General features: G+C 42.9%; 1 protein-coding gene across 1 annotated transcript; it reads right to left on the bottom strand.

Moving 5' to 3' along the window:
• Positions 1 to 309: 309 nt before the first annotated feature.
• Positions 310 to 22626, bottom strand: Fam98b (family with sequence similarity 98 member B). Its single transcript, XM_041679052.1, has 8 exons — positions 22516 to 22626; positions 16395 to 16540; positions 15227 to 15361; positions 13904 to 14082; positions 11852 to 11932; positions 10768 to 10884; positions 4670 to 4837; positions 310 to 1215 (listed from the first exon to the last, which is right to left on the bottom strand). The coding sequence occupies exons 1-8, from the start codon at positions 22584 to 22586 to the stop codon at positions 844 to 846; spliced, it is 1269 nt and encodes a 422-aa protein (XP_041534986.1). The 5' UTR covers positions 22587 to 22626; the 3' UTR covers positions 310 to 843.
• Positions 22627 to 23157: the final 531 nt, after the last annotated feature.

Here is a 23157-nt window from a genome sequence, read left to right as displayed (position 1 = left end):
AGAGCACGGGAGGAATCTGGCTCGCCCTCCTCCAGCAGCAATCAAGTGCCAACAGCTCCTCAGCTGGGGGTGCGGCTTCATGACCACTTCCCTCTCCACGCTGGGATTTGTCTGGCTTCATCTTGCATAGATAACTCTACGAATTCAGATGTGTAACTGACCCATGTCCATAAAACACTGTTTCATTGTAGTTACCTGTCATCTTTGGTTCTCACAATCTTTAACTTAGCTATTCTGCCAACCACACAGGTTTCATATCCAGCTGGAAAATAAGTCACATATACATAGTGAAATAAAGAAGACTTTGGCTTCAGTTAACAGAAATTTAATAAAAACCTAACCAGAGGAATTTCATTCTATTAAAAAAAATGACAACTGCCTACTGAGCACAAACATTAGACACTTTCTCTGTTTTGTAAAATAGAATTAACAATATAGGACAGATCCACAGGAATACAAACAAGACAAGAGTCTGGGTTCCTTTCTGTTACAGGTGGGGCCATTTGTGTGTTTCAATCCTGAACAAATACCAGTTTACAGTCTAAAATCAATCATGACAATAAAATACATTCCATTTTCCAAGTTGCTGGTAATAAATATTTAATTTTTAAAAATAGTTTTTGGGGTTTTTTTCTCTTTACAAAGACATAGCATGCTGAGTACAGAGAACATGGAAAGCATCGTGCTGCAGGCTCACCTGGTGGTGTAAAATGGCCTTCTACATTCAAGAACGCCATCCTCAGAGACACCACCATGCTCTACCTCGGGACGTTCAAGTCCGTTCCTCAGAACACTATCGCTACATGGTATCTAGTAGAAAGCAGGGCTCGAACAGCTGCAGTCTTAGTATCTTCTGTACCCACCACCACCTCCTCCGCCTCCCCCCCCATAGCCCCCTCTCCCGCCATAGCCCCCTCTTCCACCATAATCTCCCCTCCCACCATAATCTCCCCTGCCTTGGAAACCTCCTCTGCCACCTCCTCCCCCACCTCCTCCCCACCCCCCTCCCCCACCTCCTCCCCACCCTCCTCCCCCACCCCCACCCCATCCACCTCTTCCACCCCCACCCCCTCCTCTGCCACCACCTCCACCTCCACCACCCCAGCCACCCCTTCCTCCGCCTTCTTGTCTCTTCTGCCAAGGGGGCATTTCAGGGGGCGGTGGTTCAATTTCATTCGGCCGTCCTCCCCTGTCAGGCACTCTCCCCATAAGCACCTGTGTGAAAAAAGAGTTCTCATTAGGTTTCTGGTTTTCAACGTTAAATTTCAGAGGATATTAAGGTTATTATTTCTAAATAAAGAAGCCAAATCTTTGAACATATAAGGGATGAACGTGTATGAATTAATACTGAAAATATAAGTGTGATGTTTGACATATTCCTGAGTACAGTAGTATTTTTAAACAAATTAGAGCAGTATTCCCTACAGTTAAAGTCTTATTAATTTTTTCTCATTTAAATTTGTTAACAAAATTTATGACAAACATGGTGTCACATGAAGAACTATTTTAGCAAAATGTTTTTAAGACACAAATCATAAAACCTACATTAGTCAACTTCATTTCCATTTATTTATACAACTCTGACTTTCCACAAGGGTCTGTTGGGCAATGGGTCATCCAATAAGTCTGCACTCCTCTGACACATGTTAGTTCATCAGTGAATAAAGACTACATAGCACGCAGCCCCCTTTGAATGGAGCAGCAGTCCCAGTTATGTTCTGTAGCAGTTTCTTCCGAGGGAAACATTCCATCCTGCAGGAAGCTCATTAACACAGGAAGTCAACAACTCAAAGTAACTTCAAGAAGTTCCTAAAACTGACCAGATTCACTAGCTTTCTCCTTCCCGAGGAATATGTGAACAGAACAGAACGCTGAACATCTCTCTCAGAGGAGCAGAGCTGCAAAGCCCATTCTGAGACAAGATGCGCTGTCCACTGTCCGGAAGAAGCAGAGGCCAGCAGCACAGCATGAAAAAATGAAGCCTTGGGGCTGGAGAGATGGCTCAGAGGTTAAGAGCATTCCCTGCTCTTCCAAAGGTCCTGAGTTCAATTCCCAGCAACCACATGGTGGCTCACAACCATCTGTAATGAGGTCTGGTGCCCTCTTCTGGCCTGCAAGCATACACACAGACAGAACATTGTATACATAATAAATAAATATTTTAAAAAAAGAAAGAAATAAAGCCCAGTGGAAGTGTTGGAAGGGGAGGCTCAAACTGTGCCACCCACTGAGCTGCCTGTAAGCTGTGCAGTGAGCTCCAGGTTCCCAGCTTTTGTGAGCTGTCTGTCAGCCATGCTGGGGTGGGCTGTGGTGATGGCGCTGTCTGAGGCATTTCTACTCCTCATCCATATTCCTGTAAGTAACCCAGAGAAACCCACTGGGTGGACATGGTGGCATCTGCACTTTGATCTGTCGGGGCTCCGAACCTGGGGACAGTCTCCCCAGACAAAGTCTGTCACATAACAAGTGACACCGAGAGAAGGGTTCTCCTCAACTATTCCTTTCTTTGAGGAAACTTAATATCAGTAGTATACCTACTATAATATTATAGCATAGTAACCTAACTCTAAATCCAAGACATGAAATGCTTTAGAATTTAAAACTTTTCAGCACCAACTTGATGGCACAAGGAAAAAAATTCTACAAATGACATCATGGTTTGCACAGAAGCACAGGCACACAAAAAATATGGCACAAAATTACCCTCAAACTATGTGTATAAGGTATGTACAAAACAAATTCTGTGTTTTAATACTGGTCTCATCCTAAGATCATTTAAACAAACAGATACTGTGTGTTTGTGTGTGTGTGTGTGTGTGTGTGTGTGTGTGTACCTATAATCTTTCACTCTGCCATGAGCATGCAGCATAGCTTATGTCTGCCGATGGGTAGAAGTGTACACACACACACACACACACACACACACACACACACACACACATATATATAATTTAAATCTATTTTGTAAAAAAATTTAATTGAAAGTTGAGCGGTGGTGGTGCCTTTAATCCCAGCACTTGGGAGGCAGAGGCAGGTGGATCTTTGTGAGTTCGAGGTCAACCTGGTCTACAAGAGCTAGTTCCAGTACAAGCTCCAATGCTACAGAGAAACCCTTTCTCGAAAAAAACAAAAATTAATTAATTAAAATTTTAAGTTAAATTTTTATTAAACATCATTTAAAATATAAGCATTTCTCTCCAAGTACTTTGAATGAGGACTATTGAACCCTTCTGACAGAGAGCATGCATACAGACACCAATTCCCTTAGCCAAGCTTTTAGCAACACCTGGAAGGATAAACTAGGGAGAGTTGAAGCTTCCACCCGTCGGCAGACATAAGCTATGCTGCATGCTCCTGGCAGAGTGAAAGACTGTAGGTAACTATGGCAAGTGTCAACCTTGCCAGAGGGTACAGCCAAGGGGACTCCATCAGTTTCCGGGAGACAAGACAAAAACATTCACCTCTCAATCAAAGCAGCCAAAGAATCAGCTAGACTGCAACTTCATCTCTAATCAAACCCACAGAAAAAGGTCATCAATTAGAGAGAGAGAGAGAGAGAGAGAGAGAGAGAGAGAGAGAGAGCGCAAGGGTTTAAGCACTAGAGGAGGAGTGTGGAAAGGAGGTGCTGCATGGGGGGGATTGGAGGGAAGAAAGGTAAGGGGTTGATCTAATTATATTATAAATTTTAAAAATTATTTTAAAATGCATAGAAGAAGTTATGTCACAGATATGGTGGCATAGGCTTTTCATCCCAGTACGTGGGAGCCAGAAGCATGCCAGTCTCTGTGAGTTCAAGGTCAGCCTAGTCTACACGAGTTCCACGTCAGCCAGGGTTACATAGTAACCTACTACTACTCTTATTACTACTACTACTACTACTACTACTACTACTAATAATAATAATAATAATAATAATAATAATGCATTCTCACTATGCAACAAACTTCCACATATAAGAATCTTTATCTCTCAGCAATAATGTCCTAATTACCAAATTATACACACACGCATATGCGTGCGCGCGCACATACACAACACCAAACTTTTGTTTTTATTGTGCTCACATTTTCACCAATCTTTCTTAGCTATTATTCTCATATAACTTCTGCCAAATTCATAGAGATGCTGTCCCAAAATAGCTCACAAATAAACTATAGAGTAAAAACACGGAAAAGACTGACTTTAAACAACCATTGGACTTGCCTAGCATACAGGAGGGGAGGGGGAGAGCAAACCAAATGCCTCTGACAAATAATCCTATCTCAAATAAACTACCTGTCCCACTGCTTTTGATTATTATTTTGTTGTTCTTCTTCTTTAGTCAAATTGCCCCTGGATGCTCTAACAGACACAGAAACCTTTCTACTCAAGCTGACAGTGACATTTTGGATTTGTCTAGAGTGTTCTGCCATTACACTACATTATATTACAGTCAAAATCACAGACATCTTCAACTTCATGAAGACCACTGTCATAAGAGTTAAAACAGACACCACAGAGATTTTAATTAGTAAATCTAATAAGTAGTGGTAACAATTCCTGAAGATTCTTACTAGTCAGATGGATAAAGCAAATACTTGATAAAGCTACTGTAAAAGCCCTTCTCAACTCCTCCGAGTCGGAAAGCGTTGACTGACTTCACGACTACAAAAGCTGAAAGAAAACTGACCTTATTGATGGCACATGCCGTCTTCTCCCGGCTGATGCCACTGCTTGTCCTGATGATCTTGGACAGATCTTCACGGGCAGCAAGCAGATGTGCCAACGTAACTGTTGTCTTGGGCGACAAAGCATACCGCTTGGGCTGATAAATTCTTGCTATGTTATCTGTTTTTGCCTACGTGATGGTGAGAGAGGGAAATCGGCACAAGTGAATCTGAATGAAAAGTGTAGCAATCATAATCTTTAGAAAGAGAATTCGTAATATATAAGCAAGGAAATAGAGAAGAGAGAAAGCATCCCAATACTCAATGCAATGGATAAAGTCAAATAAACAGAAAAATAATACAAACAAACAGAACAAAATGATATTACTCATGTTAACACATTATAAAATGGGTAATAAATCTTATAGAAACAACAGCCAAACTTGAAGAAATGGCGAGGACTATTAAATGTCTGGAGGGGATGCAGTTGTTGTCAGTATCCTTCAGTTTAACTTACACATTTTGATCAACAGTAGTCCTAATGGAAATGGTTTTAAGACAAGAAAATAAACAACAACAACAACAAAAATCTAAGGTTAATCCAGAACCTAAATATGGAAGAATGACTTAAAGTATTTTTAAAGAACCCTACCACATACTAATATATAATATGAATTTATCTTTTTCTTTGTTTTTGTTTTTTCTTTTTCAAGACTTCAAGACAGGGTTTCTCTGTGTAGCCCTGGTGGTCCTGCCAGGATTAAAGGCATGACCACTACACCCAGCTGAATTCATCATTTTTAGAGCTAACAATTACTCTCATTAAATGTGCTACACCGCTTTCAACTTAGGAGTTATTTAATCCAGAAATGTTCATTTATCACTCCATCTGCAGCTTTCTTAAGTTACAGGAATACGAAGGATAGATGGATCCACAAGGGGAGGGGAGAGGAGAGAGGAACTTGGGTCCCTAAAACACAGTGAGAAATCCCAGTCGCACCACATGCTAACACAGGAAAAGCACCCTGAGCACAACACACAGGACATCCACTGCCTCACCTGATTAACTGAAACTCTGAAGAAAAAGAAGATTGATGAAGCAAGACAGAAAATGGCTGGAGTCTCATAAATAAATGAATGAATGTGAAAACAATCTGAGAAACATTGCAGATTAATGAGCAGAAAGGAAAGATCATTTTCCACGGTGTGGCACACGCCGATGGATACTCGGCAGAACATCGGTGATGACATCAGCGGGGAGGCACACATTCACCAAAAGACATCCCAGAGAGTAGAGCTGTTTTATCTTAAACTTTAAAACCTATCACACTGTACAGACTAAAGTTTCCATATATCATACGTCAAAGGGTCTAAAACCGAATCATCAGAAAATCGAGGAAATATCCGTAAGTGATATGTGAACTTTCTTAACAAAAGAGTTCAATCAAAAGGAAACCAGAAGACACAGGAAGCAGCATCAAGACACAAATAGAAAACAGGAAATTCAAATGACTAACGGGCCTATGGAAAACAATTTTCCTGATAAGAAGAAACAAATTAGTAAGTTAATCTTTTTTATCCATCAAGTTAGCAAGAAAGTTGGTGAAGATAATGTGAGACAAGACAGTATTTACCGGTGTACAGAAGCTCTAATTATTAAAACTAATAACCTTTCACACAGCAAATACCATTTTAGGAATCTACCACAATACACTAAAATTTACAGTAAATTATGAAAGTTAAAAAATTATATAGAAAAATTGCTGATGTCAAATATAGGAAGAGGTATAAAATTAGAGCTAAGTGAGTTGTAAAATTATAAGCTAAATTTAATACAGCCTTCAAAAAGATCCTGAGAGAAAGCACCATGCACCCAGACCTCCATTTCCTGAAGATCAGAGAGCACTGTGCATCCAGGTCTCTAGCTCCCATGGACCAGAAAACTCCACGGGTGCAGGCCTTCTGCTCCAGTGGGTCCAGAATGATACTGGGAACGATACTCCAGAAGGACCCGGGAGCACCACGGGACCAAGTTCCCAGCTGCAGCAGCCTCAAGACCCATGCAGGGTCTGAGATTTGGCTCAAGCAGTCTTCAAGGTTAGTGCGGTTGTGAGGTTTAACTTCTGCAGTGCTCCCCACAGGACTGAACGCCAATACTTCCATGGTTCCAGAGCTTACTCAAGCCCTGGACTCTAGCCACAGCTCATAGTACACAGACTTGGGTAGTCTGACATTTGCTATCTTGCCCCTACTGGGCTCACAGACTCCAAGGGCAGACCAAAGTTTTGTCTCCAGACTTAGTGAGCAGCTCCACCCTTGGTCCTGTGCTGTACAGCCAAGATGGAAATCATGTCAGAGCTTCCATCTGACAGTCAGCACCAAGCTCCACCAGTCCCCAGAACTGAACTCACAGCTCAGAGACATCCATCTAGGACAGCAGTTCTCAACCTATGGATCTCAACCCCTTTGGGGGTTGAACAAGCCTTCCACAGGAGTCACATAACAGATATTCTGTATATCAGATATCTATATTACAATTCACAAAAGCTGCAAAATTACAGTTATGAAGTAGCAACAAAAAAATTTATGGCTAGGGATCACCACAGCATGAGGAACTATATTAAAGGGTCGCAAGATTAGGAAGGTTGAGAACCACTGCTCTAGGAAGAATCACGGAATCTAACACATTCAAATGAACTGGAGGAAGAGGAAGCTCAAACTTAAAGACAAGCCCATTCCAACAGATGGACAATACAGCATAGAAACACAAAGACTATGACACAGCCACCATCCATGGCCCATCTCCATCTGACCAACACACCTAGGAGGTAATCCAAAGCTACAGATAGATAGCTGAGTATCTGAGAAATGATTCAGACTTTTCAAAGAATTAATGGTCATAAAGGTTCAGAGAAACAGATGAACAAAGTAAGAAAATCTATCCAAGACCTCAACAAGACAGTCTCTAAAATGAATGACAGTCAGTAAAATTAGAGGTAGACATTCAAATTATGAAGGAAAAGTTTATCAAGGAGATTGAAACGCTGAAAAAAAAAAAAGAGATGGATACTTGGGGATAGTTACTCAAATCAAAGCCACATCTGAAAGCATCAATAGACAAGACCACACAGCAGATCATGGTTCAGGGACAGAGGACAAAGCTGAGATAAAAACATAAACAGATATAAGAAGGAAAATATTAAGGAGCATGAATAAAATTTCCAAAAAGCCTGGAGAGAAGTTCAGAGTTAAAATGAAATGGAACAAACGGACTATTTATTGAAGCTACAGCAGAAAACTCCCCAAATTTAGAGAAAGAAACAGTATACAAACACAAGATGTACAGAAAACTCCAGACATGACCAGAGATGAAACTCCAGCATGTCACAGTCAGAATGTCAAATACAATGTAGAGAAATAACCCCAAGAGCACAGGAAAACATTAACTCACACATAAAGGCAGAAATATCAGAATTACTTCAGACTTTCCATCAGCAACCATAAAAGTCAGAAGAGCTTGGAATTAACTATTTCAAGCTCAGAAAGTAAACAACTGTGAACCAAGAATGATATACCCAGCAAAGCCATCTTCCAAAACTGGTGGAACAATAAGGATATTCCAAGGCAATTCACAACAATCCAGCATTGTAGAAAATTCTTAATAGAGTACTGGAAAGAAGGGAGGGAAGGAGGGAGGAAGGGAAAAAGGGAAGGAGGGAGGGAGGGGGGAGGGAAAGAGAAAGGAAGGGAGGAAGGCCATCCGCCTGTCTCCTTAATATGAATACATGAAAGTGGATACTCCATGGGAAATTCAGATAAGCAAACCTGAGCTGGGAAAGAAACAACCATATCCAACACAGCAACTCAGCAAACCCTTGAAACTAACACAGAAAAAGGAAAGGAGATACCAATAATTCAGCAAAACAGAATATCACCAAGAAAATGCATAGGAAATAGTAAGCCCTGTCTATAATAAACTAAAATGGAAATGGCCTCAATTCACCATTCACTAAATAGAAATAGACTAACAGACTAGATTAAAAGAACCAGCCATCTATTATCTGCAACTAACACTTAGGTAGCAGAGATGAAAAAGTGGAAAACAAATCACCAAGCAAATGGAAACTGTAAACAAGCAGGCATAGTTATCCTTATAGCAGAGCAAGTAAACCTCAAGCCTACAGTCGTGCTTTCTCACCAGGACCACTGGTCAGCAAATAAGGACACAGACTTCTGAAAGCTCGGCCTGAGCTCAGGCTTTTTCCCAACTAGCTCTTATAACTTATTATTGCCTCTATTAATTTACATTCTGCCACGTGGCATCCCTACCTCTCTTTTTCCCAGAGTCTTCTCTCTTCTGGAAGTCCCACCTATTCTCTTCTGCCTAGCTATTGGCCATTTCTTTATTAAACCAATCAGAAGGTGTCTTGGACAGAGACACAGCTTTACAGTGTAAACAATATTCCACAATACAAACCATGACAATTTATCACGAAGATACAGTAATTGTAAACATTTATACACTGGATCTATTAGAGCCCCTAATTTTATACAAACACTGAAGGGCATAAAAGGCCATCTAAGTCCTGACACAATACTGGAGGAGGGGGGTTTCAACACTACACTCTTGTGTTTAGATGGATCTTCTAAACTGGAAGCAAGTAAAGAAATTCAGATCTAAAATTCAGTATGGATCAACTAGGAATAACAGATGTATACAGAATATTCCACCTAACAGAGAAGAAATATTTTTCTTCAGCATCAGATAGAACTTTTTCTAAAATCAATCCTCTCATAGGACACAAACCCAAATCTCTGCAAATACAGAAGAAAACAGAATCAAGTGAGAGAGAGAGAGATAATCCCTTATGTCCGATTAGAAGACGGTGTAATAAAATTAGAAATCATCAAGAAAAACACAAAAATATCTAGAGACTAAGCAATAATTTTTAAATTAGCAGTGGGTCATATAAGAAATGCAGGAAAAATTTAAATTCCTAGTGATAACTGACAATGAGAAGACAACTTCTCAGCACCTTTGGGTTGAAAAGCCAGTCCTCTCACAATAAAACATCTGAAGGGCAGTAAATCAGTAACGTAATGGTACAAGGCCCCTGAAGGGCAGCCAGCGGCCAATCCCAAGTCCTGCAGAAGGCAAGGAATACTAAAGGTCAGAGGAGAACTAGTGCAATAGAGAGAAGATATGGAAAGAGAAAAGACTGTGTTAAGGGGTCAAGTTCATGACAGCTGCACTTCAAACAGTCCGCTAACTCATTCCTGTGAGACCAAAGCTCAAGACCAGGATTAGACCACTCAGGAGGGCAGATGCCTATCTTTCACGAGACTCCACGGCCACCATCATGGTGGGAACCAAGCTTCTAGAATATGAACCTTGAGGAACATCAAACATAGTAGCGTATGATGCCAAGTGACACAACACAGGAAGAACTGCTCAGCTGTCCAAATAACAGTAACGATGTAATGTCGGAACTCCACTTGTGGTCAAAGTGAGTAACTGATGCCAGATTCACCCTCTGAAGGGTGTGGACTAACAATGCAACCAATGGCTGCCATATAGTGAACATCACAGAGCTCAGGACAGCAGTCCTTCAAAGAGGGAAGGTCTATGGTGGCCCTATTTACCGTCTGGAAAGTTCTAATGATTGGGGGAGGAACAGAGAGACCCTAGACTGACACCGGGTAAAGATTCAAGGAATCTGGAAAGCTTCTAGTTAGAATAGCTCCATCCTGCAGTTCTCTTCAATGAGAAGACATGCCACAATCACCCAGCCTAAGAAACTCAAGAAACCTATTCCAGCATCAGTACCACCTAAACCTGCTTCTACTCTGTTTTCTCATTAGTTACTCACTGTCTCTACCTCAGTCAGCTCAAAGAAATACTTCTTTTACACTAACATAAATCAAGCCATACAAGTTCAAAACAAAGATGAAAGTCAGGGAACACTGTCATCAGCAAACATGAACCTGGAAAGCCTATAATCACTGTATGTAAGAGCAGTGGTTAGCTGACATGTGGCCCAGAACAGAATTAAAGCAACTCGAGCAGCAGGAGCTGCCCCGCACTGCCACCTACAGGAAACCAGGGGGAAAGCAGCCTCACCTTTGCTCTATCCGACCACCCAAAAGACTGCACGGTCACATCCAACCGTTTCATTAACATCCGCCGGCGGCATTCATATTCACAGCAAAGAGCATCATTAATCCTTTCCAATTTTTCCTAGAGGTTTTGAGGATGAAACCACAAGATTAGACTCTTTAATTCTGCTCAGAGAAGAAATCTGAAAATTACTGTACTTTAAATAATAATATACTTAATGATCATTTTATATCCTGTGAGACTACGGAAAAATATTTAAATAACATTTAATGATAAAACATTTATGGTGTTCAGAAGCTAGTAAAGAAGCTTATCTTTAATTAGATATATATGAATTTAAGCAAAACATTAGCTTGCTAAGCAGAGCATATTAAGGAAATAATAGACCAAAAACTGTCTTGTCTTGCTGGCCTCACAAACTACCCTTTTCAAATCACAGCTCTGCTAATATATTGCCACTAAAAACATTCTTCCTAGTAGATATTTTAAATTAATAACTCAACTAAAGTGTTATGATTATCTGTGATCTAATTCTCCAAAACACTAAATGTCCATTTACGAAAGGACACCAGTGCAGAATGGACTGGATGCTGCTTGTCCCCTCAAAGGTTCCTGTGTTGGAGGTCTGGTCTGCGAGGGGCAGGGGTTGAGAAGGAAGAGGAAGGGTACAGAGAGCCTGTGTGAAATGGGGCTCAGGAACAAGTTTTAGGTCCACTGAGATATGACCCTGAAAAGGACTTTGGGATGCAAGCCTGGGGACTTTTCATCTGGTGTCTCCCTCATGCACACACACCAGCCTTGCCATCCATCAGGAAGTGACAGAGCCAAAGGTGGTCCTTGCCAGAGCTGGCACCTTGCAGTTTAGACTTTGAGTCTTTTAAGCTGTGGGATAAGTCTCGGGGTAGCCTGCCTCGAGTATTTCCTTAAAGTAACAAAAACGTTTAAAAACGAACCAGGCTGTGGTGGCACATGCCTTTACTCTCAGCACTTGGGAGGCGGGTGGATCTCTGTGAGTTCAAGGCCAGCCTGGTCTACAGAGCTGGTACAGTTATGCTTTAAGTATATAATTAGTAAAAGGAACACTTACTGCCTGTTCTGAACTTAAATCAACCTTTAGCAGTGGTTTTCCCACATGGTTTTTCTGGACTTTCGAGAGAATATCCTTCACCTGAAAGCAAATATAAAAGATTACAAAAAATATACATACAGAATCATTTAAAACCATCTTATTCTTATTTGATGTGCTGTTTTGAACAGCAAATAATAACCATGCTAAAGTGATACCACTAAAACACACCTTCACCTAGCAGGAAAGCGGGTCATGGCAGTGCCAAGTCCCTGGTGCACAAAAGGAGCCAGCTACATTCATTCAAACCACAGAGCACTCTTGTCAGAGTAAGGAAGTACAGAGGTCCAGTGTTAAAATGGTGTGTGGGCAATCACTGTGCAGTGTCCTCTCAAGATGGTACTCTTTACTTCCTGGTCCACTCTCAAGAGAGAACTAGGACATTTAACAAGTTCCTCAATTTCTCTCAAATAAATATTGGAATTTTTACTTAGCTGACACTTCACTGCTCTACAAGACAACATGGAATAAGCTTCCCTATTACAAGCCTGACATAAACATTTTAAATTTTTACTTAGCTGACACTTCACTGCTCTACAAGACAACATGGGATAAGCTTCCCTATTACAAGCCTGACATAAACATTTTAATTACTTTTACAAAGCTACTGATTTAGGGTATCATTTTTATTCTGAAAACAGGATATTAGACAACTGCTTTTTCTTTAGTATCATCATAGGTCATTGCAATAATGGGAATTTTGCCTGAAGAAACTGACTGCAGAGTAACATTCTAAGTTGGGTTCACCCTCCAAACTAGAGAGTGGTTTGGTGTCTTATATAACAACCATAGCAGATAATCAGAAGCAGTAATGTTTCTTTAAGAGCTCTGGGAGCTAACTGCCTACTCTCAAATGTTGTGGGATATTAGTACACTGTGTGAAGATATACTGCTGTGATTGGTTTAATGGAGAGCTAAACAGCCAATAGCTAGGCAGAAGGTATAGTCAGGACTTCCAGGTAGAGAGAGAGAGAGGAAGTAGGAGATGAATCTATGATGCACTAGAGATTCCAGGAGACACAGAAGCAGAATGGGCGGTATGCAACAGAACATAGATGACTAGAAATGGGTTAATTTATGTTATAAGAGCTAGTTAGAAACAAGCCTACGCTCAAGCCAAGCTTTCATAATTAACAATGTTTCCAGGTCATTATTTAGGAAATGCCTGGCAGGAAAGAGGAAGACTCGTTACACTCAGACATCAGGTCTACCACACTGTGAATTATTATCACAACATGTAAATATTCAAAACAGTAAGTGACAGGGATTTACTATCACATTACTGAACAGCTTGAGTTAGAAAGTAAAAAGTGTCTTTCTCAATCATAACAGAGTACCTTCAATGAGCATGTGTAGAAAAAATAAACTACAGAAATTTTTCTTCTGATAGGAACTGAATGGCACAGGAAGCTGCTTTAGGTAAACAGCCCAGATGGCACAGTAAGAGAAAATGCAGGAGGTACAAGATTATAGTTCCTTATAACTACCCTATCTGTGCTTATTTATTCATTTGCTACAGCATACACATTTACTAACAATCAAGAGAGTACGTTTGCTCTCCGGCATAGAAAGCAGAGTGCAGCATCTTGGGTGTGGGAGGTAGTGTTTTTCCCCTTGCAAAATAACCACTCTTCTATTACACTGTATTACAGACCTAGCTAGCACAGCAATCCTTAAATTTGAAAAGCAATTTTTGTCATAGAAAACTCTGGCATAGTCTTAGGACTCACTCATCAAGATATGAGTCTTGAATATTAATTACAAATTAAATTATATGTATATTAAACATAAGTCAAAAACTTAAGTTTACACATAAAACTTTAGGGAAGTATTTTTGTTTTGGTGCTGGGGAAGGCATCCAAGACTTTCCATATGGTAGGCCAGGGCTCTACAACAAATATAAGTTTCTCTAAAAATTGATAATCTATATCACAATTAGAATACAGCACTGACATGTTAGCATTTAGTCGAATCTTGGATAAAATATTTATGTATTTTATACATATAAAATACCTTCGATTCCACTTGGCTCAGTAGGAGTGGAATGTCAGAAGTGTCTGACTTGGGGACCCCAAGGGCATCACACACAGCTTGAACTTCCTGGCAAATTTCACTGTTTTTATCTAACTGAGAATTTTTATGTTTCTTCTTTTGTAATATCTGTAAAGCTTGAAGTTCTGTACTTAAAAACACTGTAACAAAAAAATCAGAAAAATAACATTAATACATGCATGAGAATTTCTTGAAAAAAACTGTTGAACTAATTTACGTAAACAAATAATAACAATATCAAAATCAAAACTAACTTACAAAGAACCAATGAGAACAGTAGATATAGAACACCTCAAACCTCAATGATAAATAGCTATTGTTCACTGAATTCCAAAAATAGCACAAAGTTCAATAAAATTGGCTCTACGAGGGCCTTTAGAGCAGCTGTAGGAATACAGATTAATATACACAGTGATATTTCATTTGTATTTTAATAAAGCTTGCCTGAGGATCAGGGAGTAAAACAGCCTCACTGGTCAGCCTTACAGACCAGCAGAGTTAACACACACCTTTACTCCCAGCAGCCACAGCAGTTGCCATAGAAACCGGGTGGTGTATGCCTTTAATCCCAGCCCTAGAGAGGATTATAAAACCCAACAAGACAGCTCTCAGTCAGTCTCTTTCTGAGGTTTCCTGGAGGCAGGATCACCATTTTCAGACTGAGGTCAAGGGAAAGAGCTGGTGGCTGGCTGCTTTGCTTTTCTGGTCTTCAGGCTGAACCCCAATATCTGTCTGAGTTTTTACCAAACCTCCCAAACCTCACTCAAGAACCCTGAAGGCACAAACTACATTTTATCTGCTTTTCTGTGATGTATTCCTAGTGCTGTTCCTGGTTTAAGAGTAGGTGATCAATAAATATTCCTAAACAGTCAATCACTGTGTATCACTACAAAGAAGATACAGTGATCTGCAGAATAGCCTAATATCCCAAAGAATTTAAAAAATTTAGTCAGACATCAGAGATGACGAAGTTAGCCATTTCATCATAAGCCATCAGAGATGAGTCAGGCAAAGGAACACTTGCTAAAATACAGCAGAAAGCACAAACAAGGGGATTTAATGACTATACTGTGAGTATTAATATATGCTAGCAGAGTTTAAGCTGTCTGTGTAAGACTGTTTAAGACGGTGCAATACTTTCAAACACAAAAGCCTCTTCAGTATGTAAGACACTGTATGTAAGGTGTCTAATGTCTCAATAATTGAAGAGTATAAATTCTGATCTGAAAGTAACAAGAGTACACTGAACACGCGCATTCAAACATCCAAGGAAAGACAACTTACACAGAAGTTTCAGGCAGTCATCCTTCTTCGTGAGGCGGTCTTTAATATCTCCTGATATGAGTACCGAGTACGGACAGGCCATCTCTTTTAAAAACCCACTTATCTCAAGCTGGAAGCTCTCTAGGTCGTCTCTCCCTTTAAAAGAAGTCATAGGTATTCACTGAGCGCCCACCACTGTAAATCCACCACTGTAAAATGCATCACAGTTGCCTCCCACTTTACATTCAGTTCCAGATTTTCACTTTCATCTTTAGATAGGCAACCACTAAAAGCAAGCACACAATGTCTACGCACAGAAAGCGACATCTAAGCCTAAGAACATGAAGGACATGATCACAGGATTGGAAATATTTCTACATTTAAGTCTCACGTAAGTCTCTCCAAATGGAGTGTCCATAAAATCAGATAAGCTGGACATTTTGAGTATCAGCAACCAGAATATTCAAAAGCACTACCAGTGCAATAGACATGACGTGGCGTCAGGGCAGCTGTCCAACTCCACTGCTTCTCCACACTCAGTAATGAATGTAATCGTGGAATTTAGCTTCACTGCTATCTTTACTATAATCATGAGGAACCTGCATCATGCTTTAAATGTAGATATTTTATTTTGTCTCAAATGAACTCTGTCATGTATGACAAAGAAAGTAATTAATTGGGGAAAAAACAGCTTTGGAAAAGAATGCTACTTTTTCTCTTCAGCGAATACCCAATAGTTCCTTATTTTTCACTTTATCAGACTATCTGAAATTCTACCGGGCCTGGCAGGAAGACCCCAGCACCAGATGCCGAAGAGTTAAAAGAGCAGCCTAAGGTACTAAGAGGTTTATAATCACAATATTTCCATGTGAATCCACGTCCTAAGATAAAGACTTGAGAATAATATTTAAATTGAGGAGTATACATATTTTTAAAACTTAATTCAAACTGAGTCATCGTCAAGAGCTTCAGTTTTATAACAGCCAGTTCACACTGCCTTTTCCAGATAGGCAGTGAAGGCTTACAGTTTACTATAAAATTTAATTTAGACTTTTAATAACTAGTACTGAGGCTCATCATAAACAGCTGTTCCTTATACAGTGGTCGCACTACTGATAAACTACAGTCTGAGCACAGTCCACTTGCTTCCCTAGTGAGTGGAAGGGTGGGCAGAGCAGGGCAGCAATACCGGCGGAAGTGATGCTTTCTTCCAGGTTGCATAAAGACTTTATTTGAGAGCCTAACCAAACGCAGAGCTCCGAAAATTCAGGTGAAGACAGTCCACCTTCTGCTGCCTTGGAGAGCGCCTGTTCCTCTAGCAATGGACCCTTATACCTAGAAAGGAAGAAACAACAACTTATAAAAATAAAGAAAAATTGTTTTGATATTAGCCATTCCAACGAGGGTGAGAGGAAGTTTCAAATTGTTTTAATTTTCATTTCCCTAACTGCTAAGGATGATGAACATTTTGGAGGGTATGTCCTCACCATGTTTATTTCTTCTATTGAGAACACTCTGTTAAGATCTCTAGCCCCAGGGGAGGCCAGATGACTCCCCAAACAATATAGGCTGTGGCTATTGCCTTTGGACACCTCTCAGAGGTTCAAAGTAAGCCCCTTCTGCTCAAGGCACACTGAGGACATAGGACTTGGATTGTTTGAGCTGAAACCCAAAGCCTCCTTCCTACACTAGCTCCCATGGTACCACACAGAACCGTACAAGCTGCCAAGGGACGGAAGCCATCAACAGTCCTACCCTGTGGCGACACCTGTACCACAATAGTGACAGCATGACAAGATATCCATAAGGTACAAGCCAACAGCTGTCTAAGTGAACTTACGGCCTGCTCAACACCTAACCAGCTGGGGTCTGTTGGAGACAGTCTTAGAGAGAGTCTCTAGCACAATTCCGTAACTACATTCTAAGTCCTGCCCTCATTCCCAGATAATGGAGCTTCCCTCTACAGCAAATGCAGATCATTACAGAAAACCACAACTGGACACAATGTAGAGGGAGAGAGAGCAATGGATTGTGGAGCGCCCACCCCTGATGGATACATCTGCAGAGAGCTCCAGCATCTCTGGCTTAGGAACATCAACCAGGAAGGGAACACAGAACACAAGAGTCAGAACACAAGGAACCCTGTGTCAGACTGCTTCTCTTAGAAATGACTGCATAAATCAGACATAAAAGACAGTACCATCAGGCATGCTCATGGACGGGAGAGAAAAATCTCATGGGGCCCCACCCTAGACAAAAAACTACAGTCTACTAATGACTATTGAGAGACTTAGCCTCTCCCAGAGATCAATACCCTGATTGGCTATCTAATACAAAGTGGTCAGCTCCCTAACCTCCTTTTTACCAACTTTCTCCGCTCCACGTCTGTCACTCTCTCCCTGGACTTCGCCACCACAAGAACTATTATACTTCCCAAATCCTGAATTCAGGCATGTCCCTCCCCGGCCACACCTCCTACCTCCCCAGCTTCTTTTGTCATCTTTCACCAACAACTGTCCTTTGACCTCCTGCCACCTCCATGCCACTGGTTTGTCTGCACCCTCTGTACTTTCTGCTCCCTCCTATCTTCACTGCCTCCCCTATTAGACTGTGATTCTGCGGTGCATCTATCTGACTGAAGATACGAACCCTTGGTACTAAGGATCATCAGTAACGCCCTTACCTCTATACTACGATGCACCCCTACCGCTAAGCAGCACGTCTTTCCCAAACCATCAAAGGAACTTTGGAGTTAGACAGCTAATTACCTGGCAGGTCCTACTGGTAGGTAAGGGAGAAAGTGAACCACACAGCTGTAAAGGTATGTGCTGCGTGCCCTGGTCCTCTTCACACTCTGCCTCCCAGCCCCATCGCCTCCTCAAGGTCTTCTTCTACTCTAACATTCAGAACACAGCATCTTCCTTCCCCAGCTACTCTCACCGCTACTCTCACCGAGTCAGTTTCTACTCATCCTTCCTACTTCGACTCCACTGTCCTTTCCTCAGGCATCCAGCACGAACCAATGAGCCTCTGTTATATCCCCCTGCTTTTTCCTCTGAAGCACTTATTACAGTGCATCAACAGACAACCACATGTTTCTGCACTTTACTGTGAGCTCCATAAAGACAAGCACCAGTCTCTTTTGCTCACCACTGGCTCCTTGGAACAGTATTCCAAGATACAGCCATGCTCCATAAATGTTTGAAATAAACAGTGGATTCACCCCAGACTGAAGCTCTGTAACATCTGCAACATTATCATACCCCTCTGAAGATGGTAGTGTGGACAGCGGGTACTGTATACCCCTCTGAAGATGGTAGTGTGGACAGCGGGTACTGCATACCCCTCTGAAGATGGTGACGTGGACAGCGGGTACTGTATACCCCTCTGAAGATGGTAGTGTGGACAGCGGGTACTGTATACCCCTCTGAAGATGGTAGTGTGGACAGCGGGTACTGTATACCCTCTGAAGATGGTAGTGTGGACAGCGGGTACTGTATACCCTCTGAAGATGGTGACGTGGACAGCGGGTACTGTATACCCCTCTGAAGATGGTAGTGTGGACAGCGGGTACTGTATACCCCTCTGAAGATGGTGGCGTGGACAGCGGGTACTGTATACCCTCTGAAGATGGTGACGTGGACAGCGGGTACTGTATACCCCTCTGAAGATGGTAGTGTGGACAGCGGGTACTGTATACCCTCTGAAGATGGTGACGTGGACAGCGGGTACTGTATACCCCTCTGAAGATGGTGACGTGGACAGCGGGTACTGTATACCCTCTGAAGATGGTAGTGTGGACAGCGGGTACTGTATACCCCTCTGAAGATGGTAGTGTGGACAGCGGGTACTGTATACCCTCTGAAGATGGTAGTGTGGACAGCGGGTACTGTATACCCCTCTGAAGATGGTAGTGTGGACAGCGGGTACTGTATACCCTCTGAAGATGGTAGTGTGGACAGCGGGTACTGTATACCCCTCTGAAGATGGTGACGTGGACAGCGGGTACTGTATACCCCTCTGAAGATGGTAGTGTGGACAGCGGGTACTGTATACCCCTCTGAAGATGGTGGCGTGGACAGCGGGTACTGTATACCCCTCTGAAGATGGTAGTGTGAACAGCGGGTACTGTATACCCCTCTGAAGATGGTGGCGTGGACAGCGGGTACTGTATACCCTCTGAAGATGGTGACGTGGACAGCGGGTACTGTATACCCCTCTGAAGATGGTGACGTGGACAGCGGGTACTGTATACCCCTCTGAAGATGGTAGTGTGGACAGCGGGTACTGTATACCCTCTGAAGATGGTGACGTGGACAGCGGGTACTGTATACCCCTCTGAAGATGGTGACGTGGACAGCGGGTACTGTATACCCTCTGAAGATGGTAGTGTGGACAGCGGGTACTGTATACCCCTCTGAAGATGGTAGTGTGGACAGCGGGTACTGTATACCCTCTGAAGATGGTAGTGTGGACAGCGGGTACTGTATACCCCTCTGAAGATGGTAGTGTGGACAGCGGGTACTGTATACCCTCTGAAGATGGTAGTGTGGACAGCGGGTACTGTATACCCCTCTGAAGATGGTGACGTGGACAGCGGGTACTGTATACCCCTCTGAAGATGGTAGTGTGGACAGCGGGTACTGTATACCCCTCTGAAGATGGTGGCGTGGACAGCGGGTACTGTATACCCCTCTGAAGATGGTAGTGTGGACAGCGGGTACTGTATACCCCTCTGAAGATGGTGGCGTGGACAGCGGGTACTGTATACCCTCTGAAGATGGTGACGTGGACAGCGGGTACTGTATACCCCTCTGAAGATGGTGACGTGGACAGCGGGTACTGTATACCCTCTGAAGATGGTGACATGGACAGCGGGTACTGTATACCCCTCTGAAGATGGTAGTGTGGACGGCGGGTACTGTATACCCTCTGAAGATGGTGGCGTGGAGAGCGGATATTGTACACCAGACCAGAACCTTTCCGTCAGCTATGTGCATGGCTGCAGTGTACAACCAAAGCAACTAGGTGAGCCACACTGTTTGTAAAATCCCAGACCACTGTAACTAAAGAAGCATGAAATCATCTGTTTGAGGATACTCAGTTCACAGAAGAGCAAACTAAGTGGTTTTCCTTAGTAACCGCTGCAGCTCTACATTGGCCTTTTAGGAGTTGTCCTATTTAAGTCATTCCATTAATGTCTTTCTTTACCTGACAACCTAAAGCACTTTCACTGATAAACTAAATGGTTTCATCACAATAGAAAATACATCCTTCACAATCTTCATGGAGATCAGTGATCAGTTACAACATATACAATCAGTAACATTTCCACATTTTGTCATCATAAAATGAGTCTTCAAATCTCAAAATCTTGTCCTTGGCCTGTAGCATATACTCTAATTGGTCTTAAAAATAAAAACCCGGAGTCAGATATTAGGGGTGAAAGCTGAGAGATCAGAGAAGCAGATGGGCCAGTCACTAGTTCTTACCTTTACGAAATCCTCAAGCCAAAAGGGGCAAGATCCTGTGTCTACGAATCCTCAAGAGTGAACGTTCTGAGCTCCTGTCTCCTCCTGTCTTACATTCCTCTTGTCTCACGTGCTGAGATTAAAGGTGTGGGACTCCCAAGTACCGGGATTAAAGATGTGAGCCACCACTGCTTGGCTCGGTTTCTCTTTAGACTGGGTCAATCTCGCGTAGCCCAGGGTATCCTTGAACTCCTAGAGACCCATCTGCCCCTGGCTCCCGAGTGCTGAGATTAAAGATGTGTGTCACCACTGCCTGGCCTCTATGGTTAACTAGTGTGGCTCTGGCTCCGTACTGATTTTCACGCAAGCTTTATTTGTTAAATCACAAACAAAATGTCACCACATTGGCCATTCGAGGAAAAGCCAATTTTAAAGTGTGCAAGCTGTTGTACTTCTCATATTGAATGTAAACAAATGTTCCTCAGTAAATGTCAGCATTACAGCAAATCTCACTCTCTTAACAGCTATAGTAGGAACAACTTTAACGAATCAAAGAAGGATAAAAAAAAAAACCATTGTCTTCCCTTTTCATAAATGACTTACAAGATCCCAAAAATTTCAAAGGTCGGACTTGGGAGCCAAACTGGAGCCTACACACTTTTGGCTACTTTAATTAGTATCTAATAATTACATCCCCGGTGAGGTAAGAAGAGAATTTCACAGAAGTACAAATGGCCTTGAAATAATCCCTGGCTCTTTTATTTCATTAAAAAAAAACATTTTATTCAAGATCAAATAAATGCAAAGTTCTGTTACGCTGGGCAACAGTAAAGTACGCATCACCAGAGGGCAATAAAAGTAACAGTCGCTAGAGGAGCAATGACGTTTGAGGGAACAAAAGCCAGGGGGCGCGGAGAGAAGGTTCCAAGCTTCTTTAGGAACACAGTTACCATAAAAGAAGCTGCGCGCTAGGAGGCAGACACGATTGTGCAGAAGGAGCCAACGTGAGGTTACCAACCCTCCGTCTTTGGCCCTTCGCTTGCATGTATGCACCCCCCCCCCCCCTTTGAACTTTTTCTTCACTCTTTTTCCCCATCAGTCACTGTTCCCTGCGACAGACCCCTCTCTAGTATGTTGCCAGGAATCCCTCAGTGAAGAAACCTGGCACAGAACCTGTTCTCCGGGAGCTGGGTGAAGTTCATAAGACAAAGATGGAAAAGGAGCAGGGCTGTGAAGGAAACCACGATGGGAGGAAGTAAGAACTGCGTGTCCAGATCGTCCCACCGCCGCGACCCCTGGGGTCCTCCTCATAGCACCTAGCGCCCAGAATTATAAACTACAAAGCACAGTAGATCCTTTAAAGCTAATATCACTCTGAAAACTGTCATTTCTCCCTGCCTACCATTCAAACGTGCATTAAAGAGCGGAGAAGGTTAAACGTAGAGGCTTGCACTCAACTAAGAGAGTCCCCCAGAGCCCGGAGGAAGTCAAAGCCTGAGTGGCGTGCGGCAACAACGGTCCAGAGGCGACTGCGGTGCGGAGCGGTGCGCGCGGCTTCTCCGTCCCCACAGCAGGCCCCCCGAGGCCCTGGGAGAGCCGGCTGAGGGGAGATCGCGATGCGCAGGACAGCAGGACCCTGCCCCGCGCCAGCCTGGCCTGCTCCCGCCGCGGCCGCTCGGTCCCGCCCCATTCCCCGGGTCCCGACGAGCTGGAGCGCACAGGCCTGTGCACCGCCCCACACACCGCCGGCCGGGTCCGGGAGGCGCGCGCACCCGAGCCGCAGCGGCCACGCGCGAGGCCGGCGTACCTCCCCGGGAAGCGGTCCGCGAGAGCACTCACCCCAGGGCTTCCAGGGTGTCCAGTACGTCCCCCTCCATGCTAGTTTCGGGCCCCAGCTCTGGCCCTCTCATGGTCGCTTGGCCCAAAACTGTTCGTCACTCTAAAAATCCCGCCGGAAACCAGCGTCATCACGCCAAGGTTCCGGGGCAGGTAGCCATGGCGACTGTGGAGGAGCACGTGGGACCCAGATCTGGAAACAATCTATGCTTGGTGCATCCTAAAAACCGTGTTTGTAACAATAGACTTAAAAAAAAAAATGGAAAATAAACATGTGTTCATATTGAAAAGGCATCTTTGTGTTAGATCTTAACCTCGTGTTAAAGTCAATCTTTTTGTTTGTTTGGTTTTTGTTTTTTGAGACAGGGTTTCTCTGTAGCTTTGGAGCCTGTCCTGGAATTAGCTCTTATAGATCAGGCTGGTCTCGAACTCACAGAGATCCGCCTGTCTCTGCCTCCCGAGTGCTGGGATTAAAGGTGTGGGCCACTACTGCCTGGATAATGCCAATCTTTTTAGCATCTTGATTCAAACCTAGTGGTTAAACACTCCCCACTTTAGAGTTTTAATTTTTCTTTATGGTGTGTATGGATTTTATGGGACCCAGTCTCCTTTGTTGGTTTTTGTGGGGACCCGGGGACCCTGCAA

This window comes from Microtus oregoni, unplaced genomic scaffold, assembly GCF_018167655.1.
Source record: "Microtus oregoni isolate MIOR12 unplaced genomic scaffold, Mior012 000031F_ref0000149, whole genome shotgun sequence".
NCBI lineage: Eukaryota > Metazoa > Chordata > Mammalia > Rodentia > Cricetidae > Microtus > Microtus oregoni.
This window is presented reverse-complemented; position numbering and strand designations above follow the sequence as displayed.

Excerpts from the sequence above, each read along its gene's own strand:
- Fam98b (XM_041679052.1), bottom strand. The coding sequence starts at position 22,586 with ATGAGAGGGCCAGAGCTGGGGCCCGAAACTAGCATGGAGGGGGACGTA. Across the intron at positions 4,838-10,767 it reads GGTGGTCGGATAGAGCAAAG|GCAAAAACAGATAACATAGC; the intron begins GTGAGGCTGCTT and ends ACCATCACGTAG. Across the intron at positions 1,216-4,669 it reads CGGCATGTGCCATCAATAAG|GTGCTTATGGGGAGAGTGCC; the intron begins GTCAGTTTTCTT and ends TTTTTCACACAG.